Source organism: Triturus cristatus, chromosome 1_2, assembly GCF_964204655.1.
Source record: "Triturus cristatus chromosome 1_2, aTriCri1.1, whole genome shotgun sequence".
Taxonomy (NCBI): domain Eukaryota; kingdom Metazoa; phylum Chordata; class Amphibia; order Caudata; family Salamandridae; genus Triturus; species Triturus cristatus.
Genome location: NC_140580.1, coordinates 757,971,497 through 757,987,725, shown reverse-complemented (window position 1 = coordinate 757,987,725; position 16,229 = coordinate 757,971,497). Strand labels below are relative to the sequence as shown.

The window sequence follows — 16,229 nt, the reverse complement described above, 5'->3', positions numbered from 1 at the left end:
CAGCAGGACACATACTTTGTGCGTGCTTCATTTAAACAATTTTTTTATCATTATCATGACCGATGCAGGATAAAATAAGACAACACAACATGCCCAGATAACGCTGGTGATTAATGATCCTGCTGGAGGGCAATCGTTTGTCTGTCCGTAGTTTTTAAATGCAGATCAACTGTATTTTATGTGGAAGCTCAGTGGGTTACTGCCTTTGTCACAGAGATCCTTGTGCTACTTGCAGTTCAGAAGTTACAATCCTAACATAGGACAGTGACCAATGAACTGTCACCAAAGAGCTGCATACAAACATGAATGGTGTAGTTAGAACTTCGCTTATTTTTGTTTTGTGATATAGTTAGAACTTACTCAGTCTTTCATTATTCTAATGTTGCTGAAATGAGTATGTTTGGGCAGATATACATTTTTATCAGTAAAGCTGACCCCCATGTAATACTCTTTAAATCCTAAAGTTGTTTCCCCACACCAAACCCTCTTAAAATATATTGCCCACCAGCATGTATGACGTGATTCATACACCTTGTCATCCTCATTGGCTTATGTGACATTCCCTGTAGACTGATTTACATACTTGTATGACTCATTGTCTCTGTATAATGTGTGCGTGGTGTAAAGTACTGACACACTACACTGACATGAGTAGCGCTATACAACAAATGAAATGCATATGAGAGAGGGTCTACGTAAAGATGAGGGGCACTGTTGGAGGGTGGCAGCGAGGGAATCTGAGGAGGAGGTGGTGGTGGGAGGGGCTATGGAGCAATGAGGGGCACTGTTGGAGGGCGGCAGTGAGGGAATCCGAGGAAGAGGTCATGGGGTGGAGGGGGGGAGCTAGGGAGAGACGAGGAGCACTGGTGGAGGGTGGTAGAGAGGGAGTCTGAGGAGCAGGTCATGAGGGGGAGGGGCTACAGAGAGATGAGGGGCACTGGTGGAGGGTGACAGTGAGGGAATCCGAGGAAGAGGTCACGAGGGGGAGGGGCTATGGGGAGATCAGGGGCACTTGTGGAGTGTGGCAGTGAGGGAATCCGAGGAAGAGGTCAATGGGGGGGCCATGGAGGGATGAGGGGCACTGTTGGAAGGTGGTAGTAAAGGTATTTACAGAGAAAGAGGTTATTAGTGTGGCGCCAAAAAAGACTTTCGCATCAGCGCTAAACCCGGCCCTGTCATGGCCTTTCTGTTTTTGTTTAATTAGCAGTCTGGTCATACAGGCTACTGTGGAACATACTTTAAAGTGCGTGCTAATTATATTTACTGCTTTATTCAATGTTTTAAGTTTGAAGGTGATTTTACTATTGTTTTTACCGGGAAAAATGAAAGTGGAGCCCGATGGTGCCTGATATGGGGCTAGGGCCCAAGGTCAGCTGTGAGATAAGGTGCACTGGAGAGGAGTAGTGGATAATCAAGCCTGTAAGGGAGTGCGTTGCAGAGTCCGGGGTCAGGTGGAGGTAGTAATGAAGAGGGATTCTCCCTGAAGGCTCGCTCAGAGGGAGCCCGAGTAGTGTCAGTTGCCTGATACTACCACCTCAGAAACCTCCTTTTCCCATCAAAGGAACATTTCATAGAAAAAACACTTTTTGAGAGTGATAATATTTAGAAAGAGATTTGGAAAAGAGTGCGTTTTACTGGGCCTTGTAAGACTAAGAAGAGATAAAGGAGGGCACTGAAGCAGGCCTGCCTAGACATATATGCGACAAATCGATCCCGCAGTGGCCCCCCAAAATGCACCCTTGGCCCACCCAAATAAAAATTCCTGGAGCCGGGCCTGATCAGGATAATTAAATAAGAGGTCGCAGGCCATGGGGCCATTTTTACCAGCCCTTTTCTACCTTATTCCATGTCCCTCTCTCACTTACACACACCCAACACCCCAACCCTTTTGGTTAAGACATGTCATTAAACAATCCCTAACGCATGGCTAATGCAACATGTTCACTGCTCTTTAGCAGTTACTGCTTCAAGCTGTTTCAGGCAATACTCTCACCCCTGCACACTGCTGTTTACAAAAAGCTGAACTAAACAACAGGCTTTTCCCACTGAACGATGAGTTGAACAACTGTATTACTTTTACCAGGTAATAACCCGACAAAGCAAAATGACAACTATCAATTATTTAACAAATCCTCTCAATTATCTCACAGCTTTAATGACTGCCGCTGAAAACAAAAACTAAAAATCAATATTAGTCACTGCCAGTAGCACAAGAAACCAAACATGAAAGTTATGTTTGTTTAGCAGGTCTATCGTAAGTACATTTGAGCTCATTACAATATTTAACAAATTAGATTTTGCTTCGGGGTTGTGCAAAAAAATTATGCAACCCGATGCAAAATCAGGGCCTTAACATGTATTTATTTTTTTAAATCCTGCCACAAAGAAACTGGCAACAAGGAGAAATGCGGCAGTAAATCTGTTCTACTCAACTGGTTGCAAAGTCTGTATTTTAAAATATCATGGGGTTAAGGCACCTGTGGCAGAGATCTTTGTGTGCTCAGTAAAGCTCGGGGAATAATAATAATGGTAAAATAACTATTTGCTGGAGAGGTTTGTGTTTTGTCTAGTCCCAGTTTTGGATCAAAGTAGCATTGAGGGTTAATAGGTCTCCTGGAAAGCACATTATGTAACGCGCAGATGACAGATTTTTATTGTATGTAAATGGGCAAGTGAGTTAGCGCTTTGAACACAGAGATCCTTTTGTTACTTGCAGTTCATACATTGTAATTCTTCTAATATAGCACAGTGAGCCAAGAAGGACATGTGGCTCCTACACCTTGTAACTCTCCCCATCTTATGTAACACTCCCTTGATTTACACACATCATTTATTGTCAATGTATAATGTGTATGTATAAAGCACTCTGACACTACAATGGGATTAGTAGCACTATAGCGCTGTAAAAGAAACAAAACAAAATAGTGGCATTTAAATTGTTTGTGTAAATACTGGGACAGACTAACAAATCTGACATTCCTACACACATGCATATCTCTTATATAAAAGGACTGAACAAAGTCAAAAGCATGCCTGCCTCTTGTGTGATGTGATGTGATAAGCTATGTGCCTTTGTTTCTCCTCCATTTCATTTAGATGTGAGGCTCCTGATAGCTCCCAGCCTGGATACTCCAAGAAAAGGAGACCTGATGGCCCCTTAACTTCGACCTTTGTTATAGGCCCAGCTGGAATCTGATAAGCCCCTTCCCCGTCTGTACATTGCTGCTTGGAACAAAAGCAAACAATGTGCAGGCACTGTTGAATGTGTCCCGGTGTCTAAAAATTGCACCAAGACAAGTTTACCATATTTCTGTGGGGTCCAATCTCATAGCAGGGTAGACTGCGATCACCCTGTGAAAAGAGTGGATAGACTCAGTCTACCCTCAACTTGTGCCCGGTCTACTACATAGTGCCAAGAGATGCATGTGCATCTCTTGACGCTATGTAGCAGCTATTGCTCATTTTAGTAATGATGAAGTTCACCTGTGTGCCCTAATACTGAAAAGCGAGGGCAAGAGATCTTTGCAGTGTAAGTTAGTAGATAGGTACATAGTACATTTCCTTTACAACGAACCATGAAGCGGTGTTTAGGAAATTATTAATATGCTAGTTAAAACAGGTGCATTTAGAAAACTGAGGCCCAAGCTCCTAACTAGCAGGAAGGCCATTTATTTTCTTGATCTGTGCGTAAGTGGATGAGCTCAAAGGGGTAAGTACACATCACTTATCATTTTGCTGGCTCGGTGAGTGAGGTGAATAATAAAGCCGATCTACAAAGAAAACGAATCAACAGGGTTGGGGCGGGCGGGAGGAGATGGAGTGAGTGAAAACACCAGCACTCGTGTGGAGTGCTCAAAGACAAAGAAAATAGTAGCTCCTATAACGGGAGTAGTGGAAGGACGCAAGCACTTGGTCCATGTTCAGGGGGAGGGTCAAACACAGGAAGAAGCATGACGCTTTTATGCTATGGACTAACGGGAACGACGGATATGAGAGCACGATGGAGCAAACAAGTGGTAAGGCAATGGGCGGGCTGAAGCCCACAGATTGAAAACATGCTGTTCGAGACAGCACATGCGCAGCCTAGACGGGACCTAAAAAAAAAAAGACAGAATATGACAAACAAGGCCAACATGCTTAAAGTTGATTATTATATAATAGCTCACCAGCAACTTAATATTTGGCCCAATACAGGAAATAGGTTTTCTTTTGATAACGTGGCGAAACAAAACTCCACAACCCAACCGACAGTTGATCTAATGTACTGCCTTGTTTTTTTTAACTGGGAATTATTCTAATTTGATTCACATGTTTCTTTTTAGTATTTAAGAAGGGAGAAACGTTTGCCAAAACCAACACTCCATATGCTGTGGGGGTGCCCTTTTTGTGCTGTAAATCACTGGGGCATGTGTCGATGTGTGCATGATTATATTCTTGTTTCAGGCACGAACCTAACCTTACTCCCTGTTTTGCCAGTCACTGTCTTTGTTAAAAACAGATTCACAATTGCTTTATTAAACCTTCTTGCTTTCTCCAATTTGATTGAAAATGCACCATTTGCCCACTATTTTTTAAACCCTCCCGAACACCTCTGTGGTGATTCCGGCTCACTCGCTACGCTCGCTCGCATTACCGTGTCACTAAAGCAGGAATGTCAAAAAAGTGTGTCACCAGCATGAAAAGTTTGGAAACCTGTGACCTAGTCAGTGTTATGGCATTGACACGCAGGGGGAGGGCTCACTTGAACGTAGCACAAGGTTTTAAGGCTATTTGGTATGAATGCGTCAGCATTCTCCCTTCACTGTGCAGTTTAATACAGTGATAGGGACGATAGGGTGACACGATTATCTAAGTCAATGACAGTCCTGCATCTACAACCCAGGACCTGGAATGACATCCATTTTCCATTGAACTTGTCCTCAACTTTCTTCAATTTATGACAGTGCTGAAGAGACACCTCTTTAAAGAATACGACATCATGACGCATTAAATAGTTTATACCCTCTTAAAACACAGCATCCCCCCCTAGAATTACTCTTTGATTATATCTCCGCCTTAGACACTGTGGAGCACTCTACCGCCTTTTGGCTAGGTTTGCACTCAGTGCCTAATTTGTAAAAGAATAGGTGCTGGGGCCCAAAGTTTGCTCTGAAGCGCCATGGCCAGTGCTATTGTGTGTCAGCATGCTAAATTCCAAGGCTGAATAGTTTCATTCCACCTCATGCCTCTTTAAACCACGACCGGGCATTCCCTGTCCTGTTATCTAACTTTTGCAGGTTTTTTTATCACTGCTTTTTCTTTTTCACTGTTTTTCAATCTTTCTCTACTTCCCTCTTATCTCCTTTTGTTTTTCTCTCTTATTCTGGGTCAAAGTCTGATGGGGGAAAAATAAGCGCTGGTTCCCAAAAATGAGTTCTGGTGGGCCCACCTGCAACCACCGACTCAAATTCAGCACTGCTTGCCCTACACAGATACCACATACATGCATGAATGCTGACCTCAGCAGACGAAGAGGCAAGAGTTATCTCACTAAATCATCTTTTATGTCTCCCATAAATATGTTGCTGTGATTAGGAAGGCAGCTGTGTGTTTTCTCTGCACTTTCATCTTTAGGCTTTTATGTATGCATTATTAAAAGCATTACATTTTTCTCCTGTCCTTTGTAACTATCATGAGAAGTAATTAGGACTCTAATAACCAGTGATGAGACTTCACGATGGAGGTTTGGACCGTGTTCACTGCATCACTTGGGCTATGACGGTGCTCAGCTCAGCAGATTAGTGAAGAGATATCAGAAGATCAAAATAAGTTAAAAGGAGAAGTTGTGAAGAATCCTCTTTGCCTCTCATCATGATAGGCCCTTCATTCCCAATGGGGCTTGTAATGCTTCTAGTAGCCCCAACAAACGTTGCAAAGTCCAAGAAGTTAATGTTATTTTCCTTATTTACTCCAGAGATTTGCCATCTGAAATGACCCAGAGAAACAGCAGGAAGGAATACATGATTATTGTAAGTGTTGGAACCAATATTACTGACTCACTTGTAATTCCTTATTCCCCAGGGGATTCTTAGGGTTACCCTGTAATCTCTGTTAATTCCGCACCGCTGCACTGGGGCACTAGTAAAGAGGCCCTTATGGTAACAGTATCAATGACTGGCTAGACCTGAGGTAAGTTCTTTGACAACAAATTTTGCAAGGATTGTTTCTGTTACAAAGCCAGATTACAGTTGTTTCTGTAAAGCAATTCACCTACATTTTATCATCTTCATAAAAGTGCATTGAGAGATTTCCTTTCAGTAACGGTGCCACAGCATGGAAGTCATTGTCATTTTTTGGTTTCGCCTGCTTGTGAAATCTAATGTATTTAATATAAATCTTAAAAGAGTTTCTGTGATTTCCACTTACTTTTCCTCAATTTCTATTGGCTGTAGCATACTGTTTCCTGTTATTTCTCGTGCTTTCCTCCTGTGCTTTTCTTATCAGTTTCGCGGCAACCAAGTACTGTTTCCATCTGCTTTAGTGGAACTATTTTCTTAAGGTTTTGCCTTGTTTTTATTTTTGAAGTGCTGTCAGTTCTGTTCAGAGGCTTAATTAGTTTATCAAAAGTTTTCGCCATCCGATGTCTTTCATTAGCTTATCTGGTTTTGGTTTCACTCACGCTGTAAATTTAAATTCTTACACGAGGCTCACTTTGCCACCACACCTCGCAAACCCCCCTCAGCGCGGCCCCCGTCTCATAGCAACTGTGATCTACGGGTGCTGGAGGTGTCTACTGCGAAGCCCCAACCTGGGGAGCCTCTGCGCGACAGACTTGTTTTTGTTGCTGGAGCTTCTTCTGGAGATAACAAAGTAAAAGTTTGTAATCAATGTCTTCTTGCGACTGCATGTAGCTTTTGAACCTGTGCTTTTATGGAACATTAATTCTGTGTGATGGACACTCAGAGTTCTGATTGTTTACATGTCTGTCACACAACCCCGTAGTCTCACTGCAACCCTTGTGGAAAAATCACTTCCTCCTTTTTGTTTAGACATCGTAATAGACTTGAAGTTATTTTAGCGCTTTATTTGAGCACAAGTTACATTACACGACGACACATTAATTTTTTTGGTAGGCATGGGGAGATTAAGTAATTTGCCCAGAGTCACAGGATGTTGAGCCGACGCTGAGACTTAAATCTGGTTCCCCAGTTACAAAGTTGGCAGCTCTGACCATTGTGCCATGTCCGAGCCATTACACTCTTAGTCCAAGCCTTACTTTCTTTAGCTGTCTGACGGATGGCGCTTTAAGCACATAATGCCGAGGTGTAGCAAGTATGCATGTGCCTGTTGGGGGAGGAGTCCATCTCTAAACTTGAGCTGACCTCTAGCACTTGAAATTACATGGAAAGGCTGCTGATGTGTTCAAGAATAAACCCTTTAAAGGGCTCTTGCTATATGTTTGCAAGTAGTATAATGAGTGGGTTGACTGTAAAATGCAGAATCTTGTCATTCCCATATTTTAAAGTGTTATGCCCCATGAAGTTATTCCATAAACTTCAGAGTAACTGCATAAAATCAAATGGGTAAGCTATTATGCCTTCAAAAGCTTTGCTTTCGTTTTTTGTATATTGCTGGAGCTGTTTGCTAACATTGCTTCCACTGTATTCCCAGCAATCACAATTCATGACAATTGGGTGCCATTCTGAGGATCTTTCGTTAACTGCACCTCGCAAACCCCCCTCAACGTGGCCCTCCTCTCGTAGGAACTGTGGTCTACGGCTGCTGGAGGTGTCTACTGTGAAGCCCCAACCTGGGGAGCCTCAGCACGACAGACGTCTTTTTAGGTCTCGTGTCTAGCGGTGCACTGCGCAGCAGTGCTCGGGCAGCGCGAGACATTTAGTAGGTGAAAAACGGAGAATCGAAGCTGACCTAGGAATCGCAAACACGCTTGTGCGTGTGCGATTCCTTTTGTGCTATGCGATTGGCCTTTGCGTGCGTCTTTTTATAAAAGACTGCACGCAATTGGCCAAAGGCGGGCGCATTGCTCCGCCCATGGCCTATTGGTGTCCATTACGCGCTTGGTGCGCGTAATAGACACCAATAGGCCATGGCTTGCAGTGGCGTGCGCGCGCACCACTCGCGGGCTTCTTAGTTTTTTTAAATAAACGTTTGGGAAGAATAAAACGTAAAACTGCAAAAAAGCCCAGACAAACAGAAGGCCAGTGAATTTTGTTTCTCTCGAGTGGTTGATGGCATGATGTGCTTCCGGTTTCTTTTGGGACTCACCTGCTCTTTGTACCTGTGTCTGGAGGCATAGAAGACTGCACTCAGGGCCCATAGACTTTCGCTGTCTGAGGGAAGAGAGACAGGAAGCAGCCAAGTCCTGTGATAGCGTGCATCTTTCCCCAAACTTAGTGCCGTAAAGTAAAATTATGCGCCTTCTGACCCAATGTGAAGAGGGCCGGTCCCCTGCGTCTCCCAAATGTATCTCACAGATTTTCATTGCCCTTTGGGCGGATTGGGGGCCCGCAGGCATCGCAGAGGCTGACCCTTCTCCAAATGTCTCCTGTGTTCATTGCACAATGGTCACTTATTTGCCCATTCCATTTGTTGGCACCGGTGTGCTTTAAGAAGGGCACCTCCCGTGTGACTTACCTGTGAATAGTTGGGTTTGTGAGAATTTACGCTCAGTTTTCTAAGCCCCTGCCCACATATCGTGTTGTATCTGTTCAGTGGCTTCTTCATAGTGCCATAAATAGCGGGACGTCACCAGGCCACACGTCTCGCCATAAGCCTGAGTATGTTTCTTCCCCTTCCCCGGAAACTGGGATGTGCACCTCTAGCACAGGTGTTAAAGCTGACGCTTCACCCGGGTTTCGTTGTCATCCCGGCAGCTTGTATTTTGCGGTTAAGAAATCGGGTTGGAGTATAAACTTCTCGAACTAGGATTCTGTCGGAAAGAGTGGCCTGTTGCATAATGGATGCCCGATAGAGCACGTATGAGACATCACGGTTGTGTCTGCGAGCAAAGCATATTGTGGATTATGAAGCAAACATTCCGATTGTATTTCGCTTTTTCTTAGTGTCTCAGAACATACAGCTAAAATGTTCGTTGTTATGCTTGTTTGAGAAAAAAAATGTATTTAGACGACAGCATGCTCGACTTTCAAACCAAGTGCAGTGTAGAAAGGACTGACTATAATATAGGAGTTACCATAGACTAACCATGTTTACTTCAGCCCTGTGCAGGTGGCTGGGGCACCGTCCTCGGGGACTCCGAATCTTGTTCATAGTTTAAAATTTGCATTTTTTTGTCTCGGTCTTGTGATTTCAGAAGAAAGTTCGGTTTTCATATCTGACTTTCACACATGTAGACTTTCAAAAGCGGCGAGGAGTACTTCAACTTTGCATAGCACACTCGTGTGGAGCGTAAAAAGTGTAACTTAAGGTCACGTCATCTGCTCCTGGCGCAAACAACGATTGAATGTTCTGTAGTAACTCTTCCAGGCTTTCAGGGCTGATCACAAAACCTATTTAACTCAGTTTTATTTTTGCCATGGAAAGTTGTGCATAGGGCGCGTGATCATGAAGAGGTCAGAAGAAACTGAGCTTTAGCAGACAGCACTGCTGCAGACCCACATGTATACCAGGAAATTGCATGGCAGACGCTCTCAAATCGCAGCCATTTACCTTTTTAGGTCAAGCCTGGGCAGCGAATGCGCTGCTTTGTGGCATGCTGTATTGGAGTATGGAATAGAAGCCCCTCCCACTCTCCGCCTATATTTGTCATTGGCTTGTGTCATTGCCCTTCGTAAATGCTGGCTTCTGATTCATTAATAGGCTTGTTAGTCCCTCCTTAGTACCGCCTTGTCTTCATTTGTAACCTCCCCTTTACTTCGGTTGTTACATGGTATGTCTTTTTTAGTTTGTAAGCACTATTTCTTTTAATGAGTTTCTTCTACTGCGGGCACGACATGCTTTCCTGCAACATTCAGTGCGCCATGTGTGCTTTCATTTTCCGAGCAGCCCGGGGCAACGGCGGCCGCTTCTTTGAATAGGTCTGGCAATTACAAGAGTGTGAGCTATTGGCATTGTAAATGACAGTGCCTTTGATTTATGTGTTAATTAGCAAAACAGATAAATAAAAGGGATTGTCATTTACAATATCTATAGCCTAAACTCTCACAACTGCGAGACCGATTGCATTGCAAATGCTTGTTTATTGTTGGAGCTTCTTTTTACTTTGTAATCAATGTCGTATTGCGACTGCATGTAGTTTTTTAAACTCTGTTTTATGGAACATTGTTTCTGTGTAATGGACCCTCAAAGCGCTGCACTGATTGTTTACATGTCTGTCACACAACCCTGTAGTCTCACCGCAACCCTTGTAGAAAAATCACTTTCTCCTTTTTTTTATTTTTTATACAGATCGATGGACTTGAAAGTTTTGGAGCGCTTTATTTGAGCATCAGTTAAAATACATGACGACACATTAATTCTTTTGGTAGGCATGGGATATTAAGTGATTTGCCCAGAATCCCAGGATGTTGAGCCGATGCGGAGACTCAAATCTGGTTCCCCAGCTCCAAAGTTGGCAGCACTGGTCGTTACGCCACGTACAAGCCATAACACTCGTACTCCGAGCCTTGCTTTCTTCAGCTGTCTGATAGAGAGCGCTTTAAGCACATCATGCAGAGGTGCAGGAAGGAGGGATGTGTCATACTGGGGGAGGTGCCCATCTCGAAACTTGCACTGGCCTTCAGCACTTGTTAGTCTTGATAGCACTGTCTGGGCATAGGTCGCAGCTCATTAGTACTGGTTCAACACTCGAATATAGCAATAAGCAACAGAAAGCTGACCAGTCAACCTTTGCAAAGGGCATTCCACTGAGTGGCAACACATGTCACTACGTTTCAGTAACTTTCTTAACCGTTTGAGCTTAAAACCTTTTTTTTTTTAATCTGCATATTATGCATTTGATGATGGATTATGTGGCAGATGTAGCAAATCCATAATTGTGTGAAAAACGCAGTTACTACACATATTGCCGTTCTCAATAATCAAGCCATAACACTTTTACGAAGTTTCAGTAACTCATATTGCACAACTGCTCACCAACCTAAAATTTACAAGCAAAAAAAGTATAATTAAGCATATAGGCACAACCTAATGCATTTACCAATGCTTGTTAACTTTGCTACCGTTTAATACTCAGCCGTGCTTGTACAGCCTAAAGCCCTGAAAAAGAAGCTGTTACCTTAGGGTAGATCGGCACTTGCTTGGGTAGCCTCTGCGTGCCTGGAGGTAGCGGAGGTCGTGTGCTTTGCTTCAAAAAGCTCGGCAAGCTTGGAGGTTCAGGAGGCGCAGAGCTTGGCTTGGCAACCTAATTTTGAACCACATTTAAAAAAAAAAAAAGTAGTTTTGAAAGAAATGGGAGGCTGTGGTTATAAATGCCTGTAACTTTGTAAAACCCAGAAAAGACAGCAAGATATACAATGTCAAAGTGATAGGATAAGCCATTTCAATATCAGTTTGTCATATTTTCCTTTGACAATTCATCAAAAAGATAGGAAAGGCAGCGTTTGGACAGCCAGCCAATCCCAGGCATACTTCCTGGTACAGGAATTCAGGTGTAACAAGCATGCATCTTCCAATCATGCTAAAACGACAAAGAGAATCTAGCATGTTTTGTACACATGAAATGGATACATGGACTTCACGATTCTGGCAATGCCCTCCACAGCCGTGCTACTGGACAAATGCAGGGTATTCAGGGTACAGCCTGCTAGTTTCACCCTCACATGTCCAACATGCATATAGGGAATCCTGGGTCTCACCAGCCTGTCTTTCAAAGACAGGGTGAAAGGAGATAACACGGAATCCGAGGCCCTACTGCATTGCTTTTTGCCAGAGGAGTGTCGCCCCACTGCCTGGCGCTGAGCCAGGAAGCGAAAAATAAAAGGATGCTCTAGCTTCGTTTTATTTTTCATTTGCCGGCTCTGAGCTAGCTTGTGCATGGAGGGACAAGGAGGGAGAGGAGGAGTGCCTGTGCACTCCCGAAGTATGCATATGTGTTTGGCCGGTCGTTTCAGGCCGACCAAAACACACATGCGCACTTGAGTTTCTCCAGCCCGGCTGCATTCAACAGCCACGCTGGAGAAACCCCACAGACTCCATGACCTCAGCGGACCGTCTTTCCTGCACACTCAGGTCAAACCCTGCACTGCTCTGCAGCACGGGGATGGGATAGGATGGTAGTCTGTCCCAGGGGCTGCTGGGAACAGGAAGGGGCCAGCAGGAGCAACGCGTCAGGCACGTTTTTTTTTAACTATTATTGACACATCTCTGTCCATCACAGGCAGTGAACCGTACAGAAGGAGGCTAGGCAACAAGCCGGAAATTCAGTCCTCAGCCTCCATTCTCACAAACCTGTTGCCAACAGTTGCAAACTGTTATAGGTAATTCAGTGACCAACATTCTATAATATTTTGCATTTGTAAAGCGCAAACATATCACCCCTTAAGGGTTTCAATGTGCTGTGGGCCGTTGGGGAGATTAGGTGAGCTATGCCCAGAATCATATGATGCTGAGCTGCGCTGCCCCCAGCGCCGAGAATCGAATCGCGAGCCCCGCGCGCTGGAGTCAGCTGCTGTGGCTGCTAGGCCACACCTCTCCTGTCCCTGATCTGCTACCAATAGATTCGGGGAGAGCAAGTTGCAGCCCCATAATTCTCTGAGTCATGAATGTACCTTGATATACAAAACAAAGGCCCAACCATCAACCTGTCACTTTCAGACATGACACCATGCAGATACAGTGATCTAGGGACATATCAAAGTTGGCACCCAGGCAAGGTGACAGACAAAGGGAATCCAACACCCGATTACCACGCCCGGGCCCAGCCAGCATGCTTCTACGAGTCATAAACGCATAGAGATATAAAGAGGTAGGGGCTGAATCTTCTGCCTGACTCATTTTGGCATGCTTTCATACAGATAGAGGGAATTTGGGCCTGACCAGGATGGGCGGGCCAAAATGGTTACTAAAAGGAAACGTGGCAAAATCTGCCTTGTTTTTTAGTCCATCTGCAGAATAGAATTTGTTTTAGAAAACTGGCAAAATCTCCTCGACAGGCAAACTAGCGAATATGGTGAATTTTGTTACGAAAAACACAGCGCTGCTCCGGTTCGGCTTGCCAACGCCCCTCTGGAGTGCCAAATATGGTCCTGGGAGGCGAGGACTATGAACAGCTATTCCAAGACTGGCAGCCAATCAGAATGGGCATAACACAGGGATCCATTCTTATTGCTTGAAATGCTGGCTAATCAAAATTACTGAAAGAGCATGTTTTTCAAGCAGCCAAATAGGCCACCATTTCAAACAACCCGATTAAGGCCCCGGGATACAACCAATCTGACTGAATGCAGGAAAACTGTATTTCCCAAATGGAATACAATAAATAGAAAGCCATTCATAGAAAAATGGCTACATGCCAAAGGTGTACACTTCTAGTACACCTGTTCTGTTACCACTCAATGATAACTGATTGTGAAAAATCTCGGAATTAGTGCAACGTTGAATCTGAGGCCCTGCAAGACTGTCCTTCCCAGGCATGTTTGTATGAAGGAACAGGAAACACAGTCCTTACCACACCAAGGGGCATATCATCGAGGAAGAGCGCTAAACATCGCTAAGCGCACTTAGCGCGAGTCTGTTTATCGCCGTCTAATGCTGAATTACATCGCCGTGTTAGCGGCGTATTATCAACGCTTTGCGAACTGGCGATGTAATTCCAGCGATAGACGGCGAGAAACAGAAACATCGCCTGAAATCCAGCGATAATATTGGAGATGCTTGCTGATAGGGGAGTGTGGTCGTAACATGGCGTTCCACTTCCCATTATCAGCATACCTAAGTAGAAGAAAAAGCAGACGTAAAATACATGCGATAACCGCGGTTAGCGCGTTTTTTTACATCGTTGGGGCCGCATTCTAAATAGTGCGAAGGTCTGTCTGCCACCTAATTCATGCAGACATTGTGAGGAACGCCCATTTTGCATCTTATTAGCGATAATAATCGCTGACATGCAAAATGGAGGGGAAACAGCTAATGCATCAAGGAAACACGCGTTAGCGTGTCCTTGAAAATAGAGAGATGTTTATTTCGCCGCTTTTCGGTCGAAATCGGCCGCTAAAGCGGCGAAAATAAGCTTGTAAATATGCCCCCAAGTCTCCATGACATGCTGCTTTTCAAAGGCAATATAGACCCCACCCAGGCTGCTCTTCTTACCACCCGCTTGTTCAATATAACAAGTTCAGCTCTACCACGTGTCACTAATGAGGGGTTAGACCAACACAATTAGGTGCTTGTGTCCGCATTCCCCACTCAGTAATAATGTATTATTCAGAACTTATCTGAGCTCAGCAACAATTACCTGCAATGTGACATGCAGCCTGGTGTGTTAAGTGCTTATTTGTCAGTGTTGATTTGAGACCCAGGGGCTTAGCTTCAAGGGGGTGTTTGGGGTGTTACACCCCCGATAATAAATATATTATTTAATAAATAGTTGGGTACAGGAGTTTTTAGGGGGGTATGGTAAGATGTCTGTTCGATTTCACCTGGGATTTTAAAACACTCAGACAATAACACACACACATGCACACATCTCTGTTTTGAAGGCCTTAAAACATGGTTATTTTAATACTGTGGGGCTTATCTATGAGAGGCTTGTGCCGCTGAAGCGTCACTTTTTTTGACACTTTTTGACAGCTTTGTATGGCTTCATTGATATGGAGTAAGACAAAGCAGCGCAAATCGCCACCTTGCCTTACCCTGCCTCAAGGAGGCGCTCCATGGGCGTTGCAATGGCTTTTCCCACGCAGCACCCAAAGATTTTGGCACTGGTCCAATCACATAAACCTGGGGCAGCGCCAAATCCTTATGCCTCCGCAGAGCAGGTGTAACAAGAAGAAATATTTGTATTTCTCCTCGTTATTTCTTCTCTCCACGTGGGGGAACAACCTTTACAACGCAACTTTTACAACGCACTACACTTACAACGCAATTTTTACAACGCAACATCCACTACAACGCATTCCATTACATCGCATGACACTACAACGCATGTTTAAAAACTACCTTTACAACGCATTCCATTACATCGCATACTACCTTTCCAACGCATACCATTACAACGCATAATATTACACTACACTATCCAACACTTACCCTACTGTTGCACCCCCTGGAGTTAGAATAGTAATTTTTACCCCTATACTATCCAACACTTACCCTACTGTTGCACCCCCTGGAGTTAGAATAGTAATTTTTACCCCTATACTATCCAACACTTACCCTACTGTTGCGCCCCCTGGAGTTAGAATAGTAATTTTTACCCCTATACTATCCAACATTTACCCTACTGTTGCACCCCCTGGAGTTAGAATAGTCATTTTTACCCCTATACTATCCAACATTTACCCTACTGTTGCACCCCCTGGAGTTAGAATAGTAATTTTTACCCCTATACTATCCAACATTTACCCTACTGTTGCACCCCCTGGAGTTAGAATAGTAATTTTTACCCCTATACTATCCAACATTTACCCTACTGTTGCACCCCCTGGAGTTAGAATAGTCATTTTTACCCCTATACTATCCAACATTTACCCTACTGTTGCACCCCCTGGAGTTAGAATAGTAATATTTACCCCTATACTATCCAACACTTACCCTACTGTTGCACCCCCTGGAGTTAGAATAGTAATTTTTACCCCTATACTATCCAACACTTACCCTACTATTGCACCCCCTGGAGTTAGAATAGTAATTTGTACCCCTATACTATCCAACACTTACCCTACTGTTGCACCCCCTGGAGTTAGAATAGTAATTTTTACCCCTATACTATCCAACACTTACCCTACTGTTGCACCCCCTGGAGTTAGAATAGTAATTTTTACCCCTATACTATCCAACACTTACCCTCCTATTGCACCCCCTGGAGTTAGAATAGTAATTTTTACCCCTATACTATCCAACACTTACCCTACTGTTGCACCCCCTGGAGTTAGAATAGTAATTTTTACCCCTATACTATCCAACACTTACCCTACTGTTGCACCCCCTGGAGTTAGAATAGTAATTTTTACCCCTATACTATCCAACACTTAGCCTACTGTTGCACCCCCTGGAGTTAGAATAGTAATTTTTACCCCTATACTATCCAATACTTACCTTAAATGCAATGT

General features: G+C 44.0%; 1 protein-coding gene across 2 annotated transcripts in view; it reads right to left on the bottom strand.

The window, feature by feature from the left end:
* Nucleotides 1-16,229, bottom strand: part of ADAM8 (ADAM metallopeptidase domain 8) — a 162,564-nt gene that overhangs the window by 19,329 nt on the left and 127,006 nt on the right. For both annotated transcript variants that reach the window (XM_085608712.1, XM_085608711.1), the window contains exon 22: nt 11,237-11,362. In XM_085608712.1, coding sequence (XP_085464838.1) covers nt 11,237-11,362 — 126 coding nt within the window. The remainder of the gene's footprint in view (nt 1-11,236; nt 11,363-16,229) is intronic.